Source organism: Hypanus sabinus, chromosome 6 (genome assembly GCF_030144855.1).
Source record: "Hypanus sabinus isolate sHypSab1 chromosome 6, sHypSab1.hap1, whole genome shotgun sequence".
NCBI classification, from domain to species: Eukaryota; Metazoa; Chordata; class Chondrichthyes; order Myliobatiformes; family Dasyatidae; genus Hypanus; species Hypanus sabinus.
The window spans coordinates 7,302,093-7,324,096 of NC_082711.1; the positions used below are offsets into that span (position 1 = coordinate 7,302,093).

General features: G+C 47.3%; 1 protein-coding gene across 1 annotated transcript in view; it reads left to right on the top strand.

Annotated features, from left to right (window-relative positions):
* Positions 1-8,006, top strand: part of zgc:63863 (uncharacterized protein LOC393372 homolog) — a 55,785-nt gene extending 47,779 nt beyond the window's left edge. The window contains exon 8 of the mRNA XM_059971632.1: positions 1,572-8,006. Within this exon, the coding sequence (XP_059827615.1) occupies positions 1,572-1,827 (256 nt within the window). The 3' untranslated portion in view covers positions 1,828-8,006. The remainder of the gene's footprint in view (positions 1-1,571) is intronic.
* Positions 8,007-22,004: the final 13,998 nt, after the last annotated feature.

Consider the following 22,004-nt stretch of genomic DNA (forward strand, 5'->3'; position numbering starts at 1 on the left):
ATCCTGCACCTTCTGCCATTATTTCCAGAAATACCTGCCATTGTTGTTCCACTGCCTTCCCTTCTAGGGTATTGTTCCATTGAACTTTGGCCAGCTCCTCCCTCATAGCTCCATAGTTCCCTTTGTTCGACTGTAATACTGACACATCCGATTTTCCCTTCTCCTTTTCAAATTGTAGGTTAAAACATATCATATTATGGTCGCTACCTGCTAGTGGTTCCTTTACCTCCAGGTCTCTGATCAACTCTGGTTCATTGTACAACACGAAATCTAGAATTGCCTTCTCCCTGGTAGGCTCCAGTACAAGCTGTTCTAAGAATCCATCTCGGAGGTACTCCACAAACTCCCTTTCTTGGGGTATATCCCAACAGGCCCTATGGACTTTTTCACCTTAATGATGTTTTTTGAGGCATCACTCCTCGATGATGCCCTGGATGCTGGAGAGGCTGGTGCCCATGATGGAGCTGACTGAATATACAACTTTCTGCAGCTTTTTTCGATCCTGTGCAGTGCCCCTGTGTCCCATACCAGACAGTGATGCAGACAGTTTGAATGCTTTCCACGGTACATCTGTAGAACTTTGTGAGTGACTTTGGTGACGTACCAATTCTCTTCAGGTGCCTGATGAAACATAGCAGCTATTGTGCCTTCTTTGTAACTGCATTGATATGTTAGTCCCAGCATAGATTCTTAGAGATGTTGACATTCAGGGACTTGAAATTGCTGCCCCTTTCCACTTCTGATCTCTTGATGAGGACTGGTGTGTGTTCCCTTGACTTCCCCTTCCATAAGTCCACAGTCAATTCCTTGGTTTTATTGACGTTGAGTGCAAGGTTTTTGCTGTGACGCCATATGACGAGCTGATCTATCTCGTCTGTTGTCTTGTCACCATCTGAAATTTTGCCAACAATAGTTGTGTTGTCAGCAAATATAGAGATGGCATTTGAGCTGTTCCTAGCTATACAGTCATGAGTGTAGAGAGAATAGAATAGTGGGCTAAGGACACATCCTTGACATGCGCCAGTGTTATCAGCAGATGGACATGTTATTTTCGATCTGCGCAGATTTATCTTCTGTTGAGGATCCAGTTGAAGAGAGAGGTACAGAGGTGCTGGCTTTGGAGCTTTTTGATCAGAACTGTAGGAATGATTATATTAAATGCTGAGCTGTTGGTTCCCCTCCAGTCCAGGTGCAACCTGTTCCTTTTTTCAGGTCCCCCCCCCACCCCACCCCAGAAGAGGTTCCAGTAATCCTTTCTCTCTAGCTTTTGCACTTTATTCTGCATTCTGTTACTGTTTTACCTTGTACAACCTCAATCCAATGTAATGATTTGATCTGTACGAACAGTGTGCAGGACAAGCTTTTTCACTGTATCTCGGTATGTGTGACAATAATGAATGAATCCCTAGTGTTGTTTCGACCAACTCCACAACTGGGCAGTGTTCTGAAAGGTGTTAGATCTGCTATTGAGAGTATGGCCTGTGGCTTCTAGGCCATAAGGCAGAGGAGCAGAATTAGGCTATTTAGCCCATCTTCCTCTGTCACTAACTGCTGTTCTTCTGCCTCCCCAGTGTCACCATCAGCACTTACCAGGACTTCCAGCTAGCAACATCCCAGCAGCGCCCTGATGCTGTGCTCTACAAACAGTCCAGGGAGAGGGCTCGCCTGTCACCCAGCCAAGCCAAGGCACCGACTCCAACAGGGGCCAACCAGCTGGTGAAGATGGCAGTGTGGGGACTCACAGCCACGCTGGGAGCGGCTGCTTTCGCTGTGGTGAACACGGCGATGGAGTGGGCACCAGAGTTTGTCTTCCAGCTGTTTCCATAGCCACTGGTGTTTTGGATGCACTCGTAGCAGGCAGGCATTCTGCTGAACCAGGAGAAAGACAGACAGACCACACCCACATGGTGCGTTGTGCCAAAGGCCTGAGTGCGGCAGAGGCAAGATGTGGAGCTTTCCGATCTCAGCTGTAACCATCACAGAACTAGCCATTTTCGCAGCCCACCTTTGGAAATTGGCCCAGTTACCACCTCCTCTTCCCACATGGACTAGCATGAACACGAAGGGCAGAGTGGTCTTTTCTGTTCCATGGGTATCTTGTTTGGCCAAGAAATTTTAAAGCCAAAAGCCCTTTTTTCTGCGTTGGGCAATGGGAAGCTATTTTCCATTTACATGTATTAAATGTTAATCAAAAATTGTAGATGTTGGATTAAAAAAAAATTCGGACAAAAAGTTGGACTGCATCTGTGGGTGGAGAAACAGAGTTAATGTCATGGACATTGAATCTATTCCACAGCACAAGAGATTCTGCAGATGCTGGAAATCCAGAGCAACAGACACAAAATGCTGGAGCAACTCAGCAGGTCTGGCAGTATCTATGGAGGGAAATAAGCAGTCGACCTTTTGGGCTGAGACCCTTCAGCAGGACTGGAGAGGGTGCCATAGTAGAATTCTGGTTAGCATGACACTATTACAGCTCAGTCCTGTGTCAGAGTTTAACCCTGGTGACGTCTGTCAGGAGTTTGTACCTTCTGTCCTGACACAAGTGGGTGGTTCGGTTTCCTCCCACATTTCCCAGACATACTAGTTAGTAGGTTAATTGGTCATTGTAAGTTGTCCTTTTATTCGGCTAAAAGTGGGCTTCTGGATGGTGCGGCTCTGGTAAAGGGCCTGTTCCATGCTTTATCTCAAGTTAATTAAAAAAAAAGAAGGGCTTCCTCCTTCCTTTTTAGTCCTAATGAAATGTCTTGGCCCAAAGCATCGACTGTTTGTTCCTCTCCTTTGATTCTGTTCTTCTTTCCACAGATGCAGCCTGACCTTTTGTGTGATTACAATATTTTTTGTTTTATTCCATGTACCCATATGTGGAAATTTGATACATGGAGCAGTTCCTGCTTCTGTTCACTTGTTCTTTGTGTTATGAAGGGAGTTTAGTTTAACATACCAACTATTGAAAAGCTCGATAGTGTGGATGTGGAGAGGATGTTTCCAATAGTCAGGGAGTCTAGGACCAAAGGGCACAGCCTCAGAACACAATGACGCTCCGTTAGAATACAGATGAGAAGGAATTTCTTTAGCCAGAGGTTAGTGAATCTGTGGAATTCATTTCCACCGGTGGCTATGGAGGCCAAGTTGTTGGGTATTTTTAAAGCAGTTTGAGAGGTTCTTGATTAGTTGGGGTGTCAAACGTTATGGAGAGAAGGCAGGAGAATGAGGTTGAGAGGGATAATGAATCAGCCATGATGGAATGGCGGAGCTGCCTCAATGGACTCCAATGTCTTATTGTCTCCTTTCTGAGAGAGCTGGTCCTTCACTGATTCTGAATTGGTCTTAAAATCAGAGGAGATCTGTGTCACTGTGTGTGAAGGAATTTAACTGAATTTTGTGGTATCCTTGGTTTGGAGATCAAGCAAGGCCCATCTACCCTATCATTTGGACACGAAAGGTCCTAGGACATTGGACTGAGAAAGAGTGAAGGAGTACCTCCCAGTGCTCTGATTAATATTTATATCTTAAACATTATTAAATATTTGATCCTCGATATTTTGCATGAGTACAGTGAGTCAGCGGTATAATGGGAAAAATCTTAGTGTTATTGGACCATAAGATATAGCAGCAGAATTGGGCCATTCAGCTCATCGAGTCTATCCCATCATTCAATCATGACTGATTCATTATTCCTTTCAACCCATTTCTCCAGCATTTTCCCCACAATTTAAACCTAACCTAATCACAGGATAATTTACAATGACCAATGTCTTTGGACTATGGGAGGAATCTAGAGCACCCAGAGGAAATCCATGCATTCCATGGGGAGGATGTACTAACTCCATACAGAGGATACAGGAGTTAAATTCTGAACACCGACACCCCAGGTGGAATTGTGTTGTGCTACCGCTACGCTACTGTGGTGTGGTTAGTAAGTTAACTGGGTGAATTTGGCAGTTGGGTTTGTTGGCCAGAAGGGTCTGCTATTGTGCTGTACCTTTAAAATAAATTTTAAAAGTTCGGTTCTTTCCTTGGGAGAAGTTGACTCTTTGTGAAACACTGCGGTCCAGGTGTGTGGGATGCTTCCACATTGTGTAGGAGGTTCCATTGCAGGAAAGTCAGGTGGGTATGCATCTTGGAAGAGAGTTTGGAGGTGCAGGTTGTAGACATGGGAAGTGCCATAAGATCATAAGATATAGCAGCAGAAATAGGCCTTTTGACCCAACAAGTCTGCTCTGCTATTTGATCTTGGCTGATTCGATTTTCCCCTCCGCCCCAATCTCCTGTCTTCTCCCTGTGTCCCTTCATGCCTTGACCAATCAAGAATCTATCAACTTCTGCCTTAGATATACATGAAAACTTGGCCTCCACAGCTGCCTGTGGCAAAGAATTCCACAGACTTGCCACGCTCTGGCTAAAGATATTCCTTCTCGTCTCTGTTCTAAAAGGACACTCCTATATTCTGAGGCTGTGTCCTCTGATCTTAGACTCCCCGACCATAGGAAACACCCTCTCTATCAAGGCCCTTCACCATTTGATTGGTTTCAATGAGGTCACCCCTCATTCTTCTGAATTCTAGTGAATACAGGCCCAGAGCCATCAAACACTCTTCATGTGATAATTCTGGAATAATTTTCATGAACATCCTTTGAACTCTGTCCAGTTTCAGCACATTCTTTCTAAGATAAGGGACACAAAACTGCTCACAATAATCCATCTGAGGCCTCACCAGTGCTTTATAAAGTACTACATGCTGGAGGTAGTGGTAGACATTGTGGAGGCATTAGTAATGATCTTTAAAAAATCATTGGACTCTGGCATGGTGTCAGAGGACTGGAAAATTGTAAATGTCATTCCACTCTTTAGGAAAGGAGGAAGGCAGCAGAAAGGAAATTATAGACCAGTTAGCCTGACCTCAGTGGTTGGGAAGATGTTGGATTTAATTGTTAAGGATGAGGTTATGGAGTACTTGATGACACAGTATAAGGTAGGATAAAGTCAGCATGGTTTCCTTAAGGGAAGATCTTGCCTGACAGATCTGTTGGAATTCTTTGAGGAGATTACAAGCAGGATAGATAAAGGGAATGCAGTGGATTTTGTATATTTGGACTTGCAAAAGGCCTTTGACAAGGTGGCTCACATGAGGCTGCTTACCAAGTTAACAGCCCATGATATTATAAGGATGTTACTGGCATGGTTACAGCATTGGCTGATTGGTAGGATGCAGCACGTGGGCATGAAAGGATCCTTTTCTGGTTGGCTGCCATGTTCCTCAGCAGTTGGTGTTGGGCCCACTTCTTTTTGTGCTGTATATCAATGATTCAGATGATGGAATAGATGGCCTTCTTGCCAAGCTTGCAGATGATACAAAGATTGGTGGAAGGGCAGGTAGTGTTGAGGAAACAGGCTGAAAAAGGACTTAGACAGATTAGGAGAATGGGCAAGAGAGTGGCAAATGAAATACAATGTTGGAAAATGCATGGCTGTGCACTTTGGCAATAGGAATAAATGTGCAGACTATTTTCTAAGCAGGGAGAAAATCCAAAAATATGAGATGCAAAGGGACTTGGGAGTCCTTGTGCAGAACACAAGGTTAACTTACAGCTTGAGTTGGTGGTGAGAAAGGTAAATGCCACATTAGCATTCCTTTCAAGAGCTCTAGAATACAAGAGCAAGGATTTGATGCTGAGGTTTGATAAGGCCCTGGTGAGGCCTCACCTTGAGAATTGTAAACAGACTCCTCATCTAAGAAAAGATATGCTGGCATTGTAGAGGGTTCAGAGGAGGTTCACAGGGATGATTTCGCGAATGAAAGGGTTATCACTTGAGGAGCGTTTGATAGCTCTGGGTCTGTACTTGTTGGAATTTAGAAGGATGAAGGGGGATCTCATTGAAATCTTTTGAATATTGAAAGGCCTAGACAATAGATGTGGAAAAGATGTTACCCACGGTGGGGGACTCTTGGACAAGAGGGCACAGCCTCTGGGTCGAGGGGCATCCATTTAAAACAGATGAGAAATTTCTTTAGCCAGAGATTAGTGAATTGGTGGAATTTATTACCACAGGCCAGGTTGTTCAAGGTAGAGCTTGATAGGTTCTTTTATAGGACATGGCATCAAAGGTTATGGGGAGAAGGCTGGAGAGTGGGGCTGAGGAGGGGGAAAAAAGGATCAGCCATGATTTAATGACTGAGTTGACTCAATAGGCCAAAATAGGCTAATTCTACTCCTATGTGTTATGGTCTTGTGGTCTAATTCAACAGGCCAGGCAGCATCTATGGAAAAGAGGAAAAGAATATAAGAGCAGGGATGTGATGTTGAGGCTCTATAAGGCACTGGTAAGACCAGACTTGGAGTGTTGTGTGCAGTTTTGAGCTCCTTATTTTAGAAAGGATATACTGACATTGGAGAGGGTTCCCAGAATATTCATGAGAATGATTCCAGGAATGAAAGGGAGCATTCCTGAGGAACATCTGGCAGCTCTTGGGCTGTATTCCCTGGAGTACAGGAAAATGAGGGGGTGGGAATCTCATAGAAACATTCCGAAAGTGAAAAGGCCTGAACAGATTAGATAGGGCAAAGTTATTTCCCATGGTAGGGGAGTCTAGGACAAGAAGGCAGAACCTCAGGATTGAAGGACATTCATTTAGAACAGAGGTGCGGAGAGGGTGGTGAATCTGTGGAATTTATTGCCATAAGCGGCTGTGGGGGCCAAGTCAGTGGGTTTATTTAAGGCAGAGATGTGTTCTTGATTAGCCAGGGCATCAAAAGGTATGGAGAGTAGGCAGAGGAATGGGGATGACTAGAAAAATTGGATCAACCCATGATTGACTGGCAAAGCAGACTTGGACCAAATGGCCTGCTTCTACTCCAATATTTATGGAATAGCTCCTGTACTATATTCAGCTTAGTCACGTTCTCCTTACAGCATAGAGCACTTCACAGTGCTCCAAGTGCAGCCTAATCAATTGTAATGTAACCTGACCCTGTACATATTGCCATGGCCAAAGAAGGCACACATACCAAAGACTGATTATTGAGATTTGGTCCACCGGCCCTTCAAGCTGCACCCCCAGCAACTCCCTCTACCTCGCTAACCTAATCATGGAACAACTTACCATGATCAATCAACCTCCAACTGGTATGTCTTTGGACTGTGGGAGGAAACCCACTCAGTCACTCCTTACAGACAGCAGCGGGAATTGAAGCCAAGTCACTGGTACTGTAAAGTGTTGTGCTAACCACTACACTACCATTCCGCTAGGAATTCATTCACCACATTCATTTATGTTTACAGGGGAGTTGCAGTACAGTTACAGTTAATTGGGCCGTAATTTAATTGGGACAGCCGCTTATTTGGGACAACTCTTAACATAAGCTAATGGAGAAAATAGTCAGGATTCCCTTCATTAATTTGAGCCACTCTGCCACTTAATTGGGACAAGTGACTGTTGTTGAATGGTTTATAACTAGTGTCAGTTGTGTGACCTTGTGTGATTATTAAACACTACATGCTTGGAGTGAAGAGTTTTCCAACAGCGTCAGATGTGTGTGTGTGTGTGTGTGTGTGTGTGTTTGTGTTCATAAAGCAGTGAGTTTTTTTTCCATTGATGGTGAGAAATAAGCAGAAATACAATTCAGAACTGTGTTGCTGTATGAAGTCTCAGGCATTCTGCCTTGGAGGTGCTAGAAATGGCAGGGAGTGAAAATGAAATGATTTCATAACATCAAGTTAGGAACAACAAAGAATTTGAAAGTATCAGCAATCATCTTGAATGTTACAATGAAAATGAAGATTTGGAGGATACAGCTGTCAAAAGCTTTGTGTGAAGACAGTCCATTATCAGCACTAGGTGTCTGTGCTGATTTTGTTCATTTACAGTCAATCAAAAAATGTGGCAGCAAACACTGGATGAATTCCTCTGTCAATAACTATTAGTAACTAATACAGTTTTATAGAACTGTAGTAGTGTTGATGGTGTTCTAATTTGTTCTGTGTTTAATTACATAATTTGTTACTCAGTTGATTGGTAGTTTGTCTTTTTTTTTAATAACTTTTAAATTATTTCCATGAAACTTTGGCTGATTGGGGCAGCCACTTAATTGGCCAAAACATATTGGTCCCAATGTGTCCCAATCCAGAATCCACTGTTGGGAATTTGCTGTGGTCTGTTGGCATGGCATGCAACTTGAAAAAAAACACATTCAACAATTATAAAGAAAGAATTGTATACAAAAATGAAGTTAGAGGTTAAAGTACAGATACGGATGACATGTACACAAGTACCAACATGCATTTGCAGTGTAAACGGCATAATGAACGTGTTTACAGTGCAGTGACTGGGGTAACAGATGGAATGGGGTGAGGGGTAACTGGAATGGTTGATAAAGTTAAATGCTTGGGGGGGGGGGCAGAAACTTTGAAGACAGTATGAAGTTTTTGTTTAATAGTCCTATAGCACTTTCCAAAAGGGAGCTATTGGAAAAGCTACACCACCCTCAGCATTCTATCTATCTGTGTCATCCCATAAGAATCAGAATCTGGTTAAACATCATTGACATTCTGTACGAAGTGAAATGTGTTGTTTTGTGGTAGCAGTGCTTTCCAATACATGATAAATTATAAATTAAAATAAACATTAAAAAATAATTTAGAAGTAGTGCAAAAATAGAGCAAAAATATTGAGATAGTGTATGAGAGTTCATTGTCCATTCAAAAATCTGATGGCGGAGGGGAAGGAGCTGTTCCTGGAAAGTTGAGTGCGTCTCTTCAGGCTCTTGTACCTCCTCCTCGATGGTAGCAATGAGAAGCAGGCGTTTCCTGGGTGATGGGGTTCCTCATTGATGGATGGAGTCTTTGAGGCATCACTTTTTGATGATGTTCTTGATACTGGGGAAGCTAGTGCCCATGGAGTTGACTGAGTTTATAACTTTCTGCAGCTTTGTCTGATCCTGTGCATTGGAGCCTCCATGCCAGATGGTGATGCAACCAGTGAAAATGCTCTCCATAGTACATCTATAGAAATTTGTTGGTGATCTAGCAAAGACTTGTACCCAGCTTCCCCATATTTTGCTATTCACAACACTTCTGTTCACTGTGTACGCTCTGGCCTAACCTAGCTTTTCTTCTGCTGTTCCCTTGCTCACTGGATTTACATTGCTGCCAGGCCTATTTCTAGCTGTTCAACCCCTGTTGCTGGTGTCTGGTGACTGCCGTGGTGATACAGAAGTGAAGATCGACAGAAAAGGAACAATTTCTGCCTTCTCGCCCGTGCCTCAGTCACATCTTTCACCGGAAATCCAACCACTTGAATTCACTGATGAACTTATTAAAGCTTCTGTCTTTTTCCAGTGTAATAAAGCAGGCTGCCTTTTCCCTTGCAAGCTGGCCCAAAGGCTTGCTGTTCATTCAGAATCAGATCTTTTATCACTGCCATATGTCATGAAATTTATTATTTTGGGGCAGCAGTACAGTGTAATACATAAAAAAACTATAAATTACAATATATATATAAAACAAGTGCAAAAAGAGAGCAAAATAGTGAGGAAGTGGTCATGGGTTCATGTACTATTCAGAAGTCTGAGGGCAGAGGGGGAAAAGGCTGTTTCAAAAATGTTCAATGTGCACCTTAGAGGGCATGTCCTAATAGAAACAGTGCAAAGAAAATTTACAAGGATTTTGCCAGGACTTGGGGACCAGAGTTATAGGGAAAGGTTGAATAGGTTAGGACTTTATCAAACTTCCCCTTATTCTATGCTCTAGGGAATAGAAGTATACAAAATTTGGAGGGATATACATAGAATAAATGCAAGCAGGCCTCTTCTGTTGAGGTTGGGTGAGATTAGAACTAGAGATCATGGGTTAAGGGTGAAAGGTGAAATACTGGAGTGGGAACTTCACTCAAACTGTAGTGTGCACGTGGAACAAGCGGCCAGTGAAAGTGGTGGATGCAAGTTTTATTTCAACATTTGAGAGAAATTTGGTTAGGTACAAGGATGGGAGGAGTATGAGGGCTATAGTCTGGGATCATGTCATTGGGCTAGGCATATTAATAGTTCAGAATGGACTAGATGGGCTGAAGGGCAGTTATTGTGCTGTAGTGTTTTATGACCTTATGCTGCCTTCTTGAAGCATCATGTCAAGATCAGTATCGTTGGCTGGCATTTCCAAGCACTAAAATGAGCCCAGTTTGGGATAGTGTTGCAGCTGATCCAGTTGTCCTTGGTCTTCTCGATAAGATAGGCTCTGTAATTGTGATCTCCAGTGATTTTACAAACAAGAAGGTTTGCAATTCTGTAATGAGCTGAGAGTACAGTATTTGGCTGCTCATCATTAGTGAAGTCAGCATTCTTGTCCGAGACTCATTGACCTGAACTGGATGCTAAAGATAAAGGTTAGCTTTATTTATCACGTGTATATTAAAACATACAGTAAAATGTGTCTTTTCCGGTCTTCCCCTCTTGCCTGTTGCAGGAGTGATATCTCTCTCTCCCTCATTAGAGAGAGAGCCTGGCTGAGATGTCAAAGTGTTGGGATGGCCAGTTTTTGATGGACTCTAGATCATGGTCTCTTTAGGGATGTTGCTATTGCTTGCATGGTGGGGGGGGGGGTGAGGGGAGTTGGAGGGGGTGGGGGAAGGGTTGATGCTTTTGCTGGGAAGAAGGGGAGTGGGAAGGGGTGGAGAAGAGGGGAGGGGGAGGGAGGGGTTGGAGAAGGGTTGGTTTTGCTGGGGAGAAGGGGAGTGGGAGGGGGTGGGGGTTTGGTTTTGCTGGGGAGAAGGGGAGTGGGAGGGGGTGGAGAAGGGGGGAGGGGGGAGGGAGGGGGTGGAGAAGGGGAGTGGGAGGGGTGGGGGAAGGGTTGATGCTTTTGCTGGGGAGAAGGGGGTGGAGAAGGGGGGAGGGGGGAGGGAGGGGGTGGAGAAGGAGTGGGAGGGGGTGGGGGAAGGGTTGATGCTTTTGCTGGGGAGAAGGGGAGTGGGAGGGGGTGGGGGAAGGGTTGATGCTTTTGCTGGGAAGGGGAGTGGGAAGGGGTGGAGAAGGGGGAGGGGGAGGGGGAGGGAGGGGGTGGAGAAGGGTTGATGGTTTTGCTGGGGAGAAGGGGAGTGGGAGGGGGTGGGGGAAGGGTTGATGCTTTTGCTGGGAAGGGGAGTGGGAAGGGGTGGGGGAGAGAGGGGAGGGAGGGGGTGGAGAAGGGTTGGAGAAGGGTTGATGCTTTTGCTGGGGAGGGGGTGGGAAGGGGTGGGGGAGAGGGGGGAGGGGGAGGGAGGGGGTGGGGAAGGTTTGATGGTTTTGCTGGGGAGAAGGGGAGTGGGAGGAGGTGGGGAAGGTTTGATGGTTTTGCCGGGGAGAAGGGGAGTGGGGGGGGGGTGGGGAAGGTTTGATGGTTTTGCTGGGGAGAAGGGGGAGGGGAGGGGGAGGGGGTGGGGAAGGTTTGATGGTTTTGCTGGGGAGGAGGGGGTGGGGAAGGGAAGGGATGTGGAAAGGGAAGGGGAGTGGGGAGTGGAGAAGGGGTGGGAGGGGGTGGGGGAAGGGTTGATGCTTTTGCTGGGGAGAAGGGGAGAGGGAGGAGGTGGGGAAGGTTTGATGGTTTTGCCGGGGAGAAGGGGAGTGGGGGGGGGGTGGGGAAGGTTTGATGGTTTTGCTGGGGAGAAGGGGGAGGGGAGGGGGAGGGGGTGGGGAAGGTTTGATGGTTTTGCTGGGGAGGAGGGGGTGGGGAAGGGAAGGGATGTGGAAAGGGAAGGGGAGTGGGGAGTGGAGAAGGGGTGGGAGGGGGTGGGGGAAGGGTTGATGCTTTTGCTGGGGAGAAGGGGAGAGGGAGGGGGTGGGGAAGGTTTGATGGTTTTGCTGGGGAGGAGGGGGTGGGGGTGGGGAGGGGGGTGGAGAAGGGGGAGGGGAAGGGAAGGGATGTGGGAAGGGAAGGGGAGTGGGAGGGTGTGGAGAAGGGGTGATGCTTTTGCTGGGGAGAAGGGGAGTGGGTGGGGGTGGGGAAGGTTTGATGGTTTTGCTGAGGAGAGAGGGGGAGAGGGGTGATGCTTTTTGGGGAGGGGGAATGTTTGATGTTTTTGCTGTGGAGAAGTGGGGTGAAGAAGGGTTGATGCTTTTGCTGGGGAGGAGGGGGTGGGGTGGGGAGGGGGTGGAGAAGGGGGAGGGGAAGGGAAGGGATGTGGGAAGTGAAGGGGAGTGGGGAGTGGAGAAGGGGAGGGGGTGGGGGAAGGGTTGATGGTTTTGCTCGGGAGAAGGGGGGTGGAGAAGGGGTGATGCTTTTGCTGGGGAGAAGGGGAGTGGGAGGGGGTGGGGATGGGGGAAGGGTTGATGGTTTTGCTCGGGAGAAGGGGAGTGGGAGGGGGTGGAGAAGGGGTGATGCTTTTGCTGGAGAGAAGGGGAGTGGGAGGGGGTGGGGATGGTTTGATGGCTTTGCTGGGGAGGGGGGTGGAGAAGGGCAGTGGAAAAGGGTTGCTTTTGCTGGGGAGAAGGGGTTGGAGAAGGGTTGATGGTTTTGCTGGGGAGAAGGGGAGGGAGGGGAGGGGGAGGGGGTGGAGAAGGGTTGATGCTTTTGCCGGGGAGAAGGGGAGTGGGGGGGGGGGGAAGGGGAGTGGGAGGGTGTGGAGAAGGGATGATGCTTTTGCTGGGGAGAAGGGGAGTGGGTGGGGGTGGGGAAGGGATGATGCTTTTGCTGGGGAGAAGGGGAGGGAGGGGAGGGGGAGGGGGTGGAGAAGGGTTGATGCTTTTGCTGGGGAGAAGGGGAGTGGGTGGGGGTGGGGAAGGTTTGATGGTTTTGCTGGGGAGGAGGGGGTGGGGGTGGGGAGGGGGGTGGAGAAGGGGGAGGGGAAGGGAAGGGATGTGGGAAGGGAAGGGGAGTGGGAGGGTGTGGAGAAGGGGTGATGCTTTTGTTGGGGAGAAGGGGAGAGGGAGGGGGTGGGGAAGGTTTGATGGTTTTGCTGGGGAGGAGGGGGTGGGGGTGGGGAGGGGGGTGGAGAAGGGGGAGGGGAAGGGAAGGGATGTGGGAAGGGAAGGGGAGTGGGAGGGTGTGGAGAAGGGGTGATGCTTTTGCTGGGGAGAAGGGGAGTGGGTGGGGGTGGGGAAGGTTTGATGGTTTTGCTGAGGAGAGAGGGGGAGAGGGGTGATGCTTTTTGGGGAGGGGGAATGTTTGATGTTTTTGCTGTGGAGAAGTGGGGTGAAGAAGGGTTGATGCTTTTGCTGGGGAGGAGGGGGTGGGGGTGGGGAGGGGGTGGAGAAGGGGGAGGGGAAGGGAAGCGATGTGGGAAGGGAAGGGGAGTGGGAGGGTGTGGAGAAGGGGTGATGCTTTTGCTGGGGAGAAGGGGAGTGGGTGGGGGTGGGGAAGGTTTGATGGTTTTGCTGAGGAGAGAGGGGGAGAGGGGTGATGCTTTTTGGGGAGGGGGAATGTTTGATGTTTTTGCTGTGGAGAAGTGGGGTGAAGAAGGGTTGATGCTTTTGCTGGGGAGGAGGGGGTGGGGGTGGGGAGGGGGTGGAGAAGGGGGAGGGGAAGGGAAGCGATGTGGGAAGGGAAGGGGAGTGGGGAGTGGAGGGGAGTGGGGAGTGGAGGGGAGTGGGGAGTGGAGGGGAGTGGGAGGGGGTGGGGGAAGGGTTGATGCTTTTGCTCGGGAGAAGCGGGGTGGACAATGGCTGGAGAAGGGGTGATGCTTTTGCTGGGGAGAAGGGGAGTGGGTGGGGGAAGGGTTGATGATTGCTGGGGAGAAGGGGAGTGGGAGGGGGTGGGGGAGGTTTGATGGTTTTCCTGTGGAGAAGGGGAATGGGAGGGGTTGATGCTTTTGCTGGGGGGGAGGAGAGGGGGAGGGGAGTGGGGGAAGGGTTGATGCTTTTCTGTTTCTTGTGCGTGAAGGGGCTTTTGGGTTGTAACGTTTTCCGTCAATCATTCTTTGGGGTTTTTGTTCTGTGTCGTGTTCATCTGTGAAGAGTAAGGATTTCAGCTTGTATACTATACTTATGCTTAGATATTAAATTGTACGCAGTCCGAGAGGATTCCTAAGAGATGTTTAGACAGGCAGATGTATGTGTCGGAAATGCAAGGGCATGGACATTGTGCAGGAAATGCAAGGGCATGGACATTGTGCAGGAAATGCAAGGGCATGGACATTGTGCAGGAAATGCAAGGGCATGGACATTGTGAAGGAAATGCAAGGGCATGGACATTGTGAAGGAAATGCAAGGGCATGGACATTGTGCAGGAAATGCAAGGGCATGGACATTGTGCAGGAAATGCAAGGGCATGGACATTGTGCAGGAAATGCAAGGGCATGGACATTGTGCAGGAAATGCAAGGGCATGGACATTGTGCAGGAAATGCAAGGGCATGGACATTGTGCAGGAAATGCAAGGGCATGGACATTGTGCAGGAAATGCAAGGGCATGGACATTGTGCAGGAAATGCAAGGGCATGGACATTGTGCAGGAAATGCAAGGGCATGGACATTGTGCAGGAAATGCAAGGGCATGGACATTGTGCAGGAAATGCAAGGGCATGGACATTGTGCAGGAAATGCAAGGGCATGGACATTGTGCAGGAAATGCAAGGGCATGGACATTGTGCAGGAAATGCAAGGGCATGGACATTGTGCAGGAAATGCAAGGGCATGGACATTGTGCAGGAAATGCAAGGGCATGGACATTGTGCAGGAAATGCAAGGGCATGGACATTGTGCAGGAAATGCAAGGGCATGGACATTGTGCAGGAAATGCAAGGGCATGGACATTGTGCAGGAAATGCAAGGGCATGGACATTGTGCAGGAAATGCAAGGGCATGGACATTGTGCAGGAAATGCAAGGGCATGGACATTGTGAAGGAAATGCAAGGGCATGGACATTGTGAAGGAAATGCAAGGGCATGGACATTGTGAAGGAAATGCAAGGGCATGGACATTGTGCAGGAAATGCAAGGGCATGGACATTGTGCAGGAAATGCAAGGGCATGGACATTGTGCAGGAAATGCAAGGGCATGGACATTGTGCAGGAAATGCAAGGGCATGGACATTGTGAAGGAAATGCAAGGGCATGGACATTGTGCAGGAAATGCAAGGGCATGGACATTGTGAAGGAAATGCAAGGGCATGGACATTGTGAAGGAAATGGAAGGGCATGGACTGTGAAGGAAATGGAAGGGCATGGACTGTGAAGGAAATGGAAGGGCATGGACTGTGAAGGAAATGGAAGTGCATGGACTGTGAAGGAAATGGAAGGGCATGGACATTGTGTAGGAAATGCAAGGGCATGGACATTGTGTAGGAAATGGAAGGGCATGGACATTGTGAAGGAAATGGAAGGGTATGGACATTGTGTAGGAAATGCAAGGGCATGGACATTGTGAAGGAAATGGAAGGGCATGGACATTGTGAAGGAAATGGAAGGGTATGGACATTGTGAAGGAAATGGAAGGGTATGGACATTGTGAAGGAAATGCAAGGGTATGGACATTGTGAAGGAAATGGAAGGGCATGGACATTGTGCAGGAAATGCAAGGGCATGGACATTGTGCAGGAAATGCAAGGGCATGGACATTGTGCAGGAAATGCAAGGGCATGGACATTGTGAAGGAAATGCAAGGGCATGGACATTGTGAAGGAAATGCAAGGGCATGGACATTGTGAAGGAAATGGAAGGGCATGGACATTGTGCAGGAAATGCAAGGGCATGGACATTGTGCAGGAAATGCAAGGGCATGGACATTGTGCAGGAAATGCAAGGGCATGGACATTGTGCAGGAAATGCAAGGGCATGGACATTGTGAAGGAAATGCAAGGGCATGGACATTGTGCAGGAAATGCAAGGGCATGGACATTGTGCAGGAAATGCAAGGGCATGGACATTGTGAAGGAAATGCAAGGGCATGGACATTGTGAAGGAAATGGAAGGGCATGGACTGTGAAGGAAATGGAAGGGCATGGACTGTGAAGGAAATGGAAGGGCATGGACTGTGAAGGAAATGGAAGTGCATGGACTGTGAAGGAAATGGAAGGGCATGGACATTGTGTAGGAAATGCAAGGGCATGGACATTGTGTAGGAAATGGAAGGGCATGGACATTGTGAAGGAAATGGAAGGGTATGGACATTGTGTAGGAAATGCAAGGGCATGGACATTGTGAAGGAAATGGAAGGGCATGGACATTGTGAAGGAAATGGAAGGGTATGGACATTGTGAAGGAAATGGAAGGGTATGGACATTGTGAAGGAAATGCAAGGGTATGGACATTGTGAAGGAAATGGAAGGGCATGGACATTGTGCAGGAAATGCAAGGGTATGGACATTGTGAAGGAAATGGAAGGGCATGGACATTGTGAAGGAAATGGAAGGGCATGGACATTGTGAAGGAAATGGAAGGGCATGGACATTGTGAAGGAAATGGAAGGGCATGGACATTGTGCAGGAAATGGAAGGGCATGGACATTGTGCAGGAAATGGAAGGGCATGGACATTGTGCAGGAAATGGAAGGGCATGGACATTGTGAAGGAAATGGAAGGGCATGGACATTGTGAAGGAAATGGAAGGGCATGGACATTGTGCAGGAAATGCAAGGGCATGGACATTGTGAAGGAAATGCAAGGGCATGGACTGTGAAGGAAATGGAAGGGCATGGACTGTGAAGGAAATGGAAGGGCATGGACTGTGAAGGAAATGGAAGGGCATGGACTGTGAAGGAAATGGAAGTGCATGGACTGTGAAGGAAATGGAAGGGCATGGACATTGTGTAGGAAATGCAAGGGCATGGACATTGTGTAGGAAATGGAAGGGTATGGACATTGTGAAGGAAATGGAAGGGTATGGACATTGTGTAGGAAATGCAAGGGCATGGACATTGTGAAGGAAATGGAAGGGCATGGACATTGTGAAGGAAATGGAAGGGTATGGACATTGTGAAGGAAATGGAAGGGTATGGACATTGTGAAGGAAATGCAAGGGTATGGACATTGTGAAGGAAATGGAAGGGCATGGACATTGTGCAGGAAATGCAAGGGTATGGACATTGTGAAGGAAATGGAAGGGCATGGACATTGTGAAGGAAATGGAAGGGCATGGACATTGTGAAGGAAATGGAAGGGCATGGACATTGTGAAGGAAATGCAAGGGTATGGACATTGTGAAGGAAATGGAAGGGCATGGACATTGTGCAGGAAATGGAAGGGCATGGACATTGTGCAGGAAATGGAAGGGCATGGACATTGTGAAGGAAATGGAAGGGCATGGACATTGTGAAGGAAATGGAAGGGTATGGACTGTGAAGGAAATGGAAGGGCATGGACATTGTGAAGGAAATGGAAGGGCATGGACATTGTGAAGGAAATGGAAGGGTATGGACATTGTGAAGGAAATGGAAGGGTATGGACATTGTGTAGACAAAGAATTAGATTGGTTTGCCATTTGATTATTAATTTAATTGGTTCGACAGTTTCTTCCCCTCTGCCATCAGATTCCTGAATGGATAATGAACCCATGAACATTACCCCAGTCGTTTTGCCTCTCATTTTGCACTACTTATTTAATTTATTTTTCCTTTTTAATATATACAGTCTTAGGCACCCTAGATTTTTTGTATAGTTTCAGATGGTATGGCCTACACAAAGCCCAGATCTCAATATCACCAAGGCTGCCTGAGATTACCTGGAAAGACAGAAGTAAGTGAGACAGCCATGGTCTGCAGAAGAACTGTGACAAGTTCTCCAAGATGCTTTGACCAACCTACCAGCTGATTTTCATATAGAACTGCGTGACAGTGTCCCTGAGAGAACTGAAGCCTTTTTAAGTCAAAGGGTGGTCACAGCAAACATTGATTTGATTTAGTTATTTACTGCTTACTGCTTTTTACAGTAATGTCTTTGACGTTTAAAAACTTTTTATTTGTTTTGAAGGCAACTTTACAGAATTTTTTACATGTGCATAGTTCAGTACTTATTGTAATTGTTAGCTTATTACTATGTATTGCAGTGTACTGCTGCTGTAAAAGAACACATTTCATGATGTATGCCATGATATTAAACCTGATTCTGAATATTCTGGGCCAAAGGGCCTGTTCTGGCATTGCACCGTTCGATGTTCTATCTGCAGAAAGAGAGCCTCTATCTACAGTACTGTGCAAAAGTCTTAGGCACATATATACAGCTAGGGTGCCTAAGATGTTTATACCGCACTGTAGTAATTTTATGTATTTCAGTGCATTCTGCCACAAAAAACCCAAAAAATTTCATGACCTGTGTGAGTGATGATAAACCCAACTCTGATATGGGTCTCTGTTGTGGACTGAGAGTTGGAATGGGGCAGGTAGAGGGGTTCCATGGTTGGGGAAAGGGGAAGGGGGGGGGGAACAGGAAGCACCAGAGAGACATTTTGTAAGCATCAACAGACCGATTGTTTGGAATCAAATGATCTTGCCTGGTGTCTCAGGGCTGGTGTGTCTGCGCCCGCGCCATCTCTGTCGCTGGCACTCCTCCTCTGCCACCTGTCCTACACCCCTCCCGTGGTGCTCCACCCTCACCATTACCAACATCCTTTGCTCCTAACAGATGTACAAACTCACTCTCTGCTCCATGTTCATTGGCAGATACAGTACTGTGCAAAAGACTTGTGCTCCCTAGCTATAAATATATATGCCTAATACTTTTGCATAGCACTGGTTATCAGTGGTTAGGATGAACTTGTGCACTGAATAAATCAATGAACACTGCTGGGTGTCTCCATTTGTTCCACTTCCTGCTCCTCCCATTCCCAGTCGCTTCATACCTGGGCAGATCAGACTCCATTAGTGTCAGTAAGATGGGCAGCAATGTCACCGCACTGAGATCACCGTGAATTGAGCCTGTACTGGCTGGAATTTAGAAGTATGGGGGGGGGGGGGCTCTCATTGAACCCTATTGAACATTAAAATTACATAAATATTACATAACTATTGTTGCAATTTATAGCTTTTATTATTATGCATTACAATGTACTTCTGTTTCAAAACAACATATTTCATGACATATGCTAGTAAGTTGAACCTGAGCAACACACACGAAATGCTGGAGGAACTCAGCAGGCCAGGCAGCATCAATGGAAAACAGAGTCAATGTTTCTGGCCGAAACCCTTCAGCAGGACTGGAGAGAAAAGGCTGAGGAGTGGATTTGAAAGGTGGGGGGGGGGGGGGGGGAAGGGGAGAGAGAAACACCAGGCGACAGGTGAAACTTAGAGGGGGAGGGATGAAGCAAAGAGCTGGGAAGTTGATTGGTGAAGGCTGTAGAAGAAAGAAAAGGGGAGAGGAGCACCAGAGGAGGCAATGGGTGGGCAAGGAGATAAGGTGAGAGAGGGAAAAGGGGTTGTGAAATGGAGGGAGGTTTGGGGGGGGGGGCATTACCGGAAGTTTGAGAAATTGATGTTCATGCCATCAGGTTGGAGGCGACCCAGACAGAATACAAGGTGGTGTTCCTCCAACCTAAGGGTGGCCTTATCACGACAGAGGAGGCCATGAATGGGCATAACAGAATGGGAAATGGAATTAAAATGGGTGGCTACTGGGCAATCCCACTTCTTCTGGCAGACAGAGCGCAGCTGCTCGGTGAAGTGGTCTCCCAATCTACGTTGGGTCTCACCGATATACAGGAGGCCACACCGGGAGCACCAGACACAGTATATGACCCCCAACAGACTCACAGGTGAAGTGTCGCCTCACCTGGAAGGACTGTTTGGGGCCCTGGATGGTGGTGAGGGAGGAAGTGTAAGGGCAGGTGTAGCACTTGTTCTGCTTGCAAGGATAAGTGCCAGGAGGGAGATCGGTGGGGAGGGACGAATGGACAAGGGAGCGATCCCTGCCAAATGTTAAACCTGATTCTGAGTTGTATGACTAGGTGACTGAGATGACTAGTTAGTGATGTGAGGGGAGCCTTGTGTGACTGCACACTGGTCTGACCTAGCTGGGTTCTACTATCTCACCACCGACGGATGCCTCTTACTTTGTCAAGCCCCTCATCTCCTTTCAAAATTCCACAAGACAAGATAATGTGCATTTCTTTACCTGCACTGCACTTTCTCACTAGTTTTCACACTTTATTCTGCATTCTGTTGTTGTTTTACCTTGTTCTACCTCAATGATCTGATCTGTATGGACAGTGTGCATGAGAAGCTTCTCACTGTGTCTCGGGACACGTGACAGTAATAAACCCAGGTTTCCAATTTCAGAGGGCTGAAGGCCCGCTCTTGCATTATAATAAAGAGAATGCAACAGTGAGGGCCATTCAACCCACAAAGTTACGCTGGTCCTTTAATCTGCTCCAATATTAATTTATTATGAAAGTACATGCCTGCAGTGAGATTCATTTTCCGGCAGGCATTCAAGGCGGAACAAAGAAATGCAGAACCTTGCAAAAGTCTCAGGCACATTGATCAATAACTCTCCGAGACGTGAGGCGAGATATTGGCTTTTATAGCAGAGTCTGTGGGAGGAGCCACAGGGGCGGTCAGCAGAGGGGGGTGGGCGTGTCCAGACAGGTATATGTAGTTCACCACACACACACACACACACACACATATAAAGCCAGGGTGCCGAAGACTTTTGCACAGTACTGTAGTTGTCAATGTGGAGTGGAGAGCAAGTTTGTAAACCTAACGGGAGCAAAGGATGTTGGGAATGTTGAGGGTGGAGCGCTGGGGGATGGGTGTGAGACAGGGGGCAGAGAAGGAGTGCCAGGGGCAGGGGTTTGGTGCCGGTGCTGACACACCCAGCCCTGAGACACTGGGCAAGGTCATTTGATTCCATATAATTGGTTTATTGATCATTACAGAAAGTCTCTCTGCAGCTTTCTGTTCCCTCCCCTCTCCCTTCCCCTTTTCCCCCAACTATGATTCCCCTCTCCTTGCACCCTTCCCACTCTCATTAAGTCCCACTTAACTTATTTTTATTTATTTAATTATTTTATATTGCTATATTTCTTCACTATTCTTGGTTGGTGCAGCTGCAATGAAACCCAATTTCTCTCGGGATCAATAAAGTATGTCTGTCTGTCAGTCCACAATAGAGGCCCAGATCAGAATTTTTTTTCACCAGAGAGCAGTGAATCTGTGGAATGCTCCACCCCAGACTGCAGTGGAGGCCAAGTCCGTGGGTATATGTAAGGTGGAGGTTGATCATTTCCTGATCAGTCAGGGCATCAAAGGATATGGCGAGAAGGCAAGTGAGTGGGATCCGGGGTCAGCCATGATGGAACAGTGGAGGAGACTCGATGGGCTGAATGGCCTAATTCTGCTCCTATGTCTCATGGAAACAGTCTTTTCCCCAGGGTAAGGGGGTCCGAAACTAGGGGGTGTAGGTTTAGGGTGTGACGGGTAAGATTTAAATGGGTCCTGAGGGGCAACTCTTTCACTCAGAGGGTGGTGAGTATACAGAATGAGCTGCCAGAGGAAGTGTTTGAGACAGGTACAAAAGTATCATTTAAGAAGCACTTGGATAGGTACATGGTGGGGAGGGGCAAAGAGGGATATGGTCTGAATGCAGGGACTAGCTTGGACTGGTTGGGCTGAATGGCCTGTGCCCATGCTATGACTTGATTTAATTGTTTCATTGTGGGTCTGCACTGTCTATAGAACATCTGCCTCCCCCTCCTCCCCGAAATGCCTCAAATCTCCTGTTGCAAAAGTCCCTTACATTACCTAGTGAATATTGAAAGGTTTTGATAGAGTGGATGTGGAGAGGATGTCTCCTGTAGTGGGGGAGTCTACGACCAGAGGGCACTGCATAGAATAGAGGGAGGTCCATTTAGAACAGAGATGAGGAAAGATTTCTTTAGCCAGAGGGTGGTGAATCTGTAGAATTTATTGCCACAGATAACTGTGGAGGCCAAGTCATTGGGTATATTTAAAACAGAGGTTGATAGGTTCTGTATTAGTCAGGGTGTCAAAGGATATGAGGAGAAAGGGGTTGAAATCAGCCATGAGAGAATGGAGTAGCAGATTTGATGGGCTGAATAGCCTAACTCTGCTTTTATGTCTTATAGTCTTAAGACTTTGTACTATAGG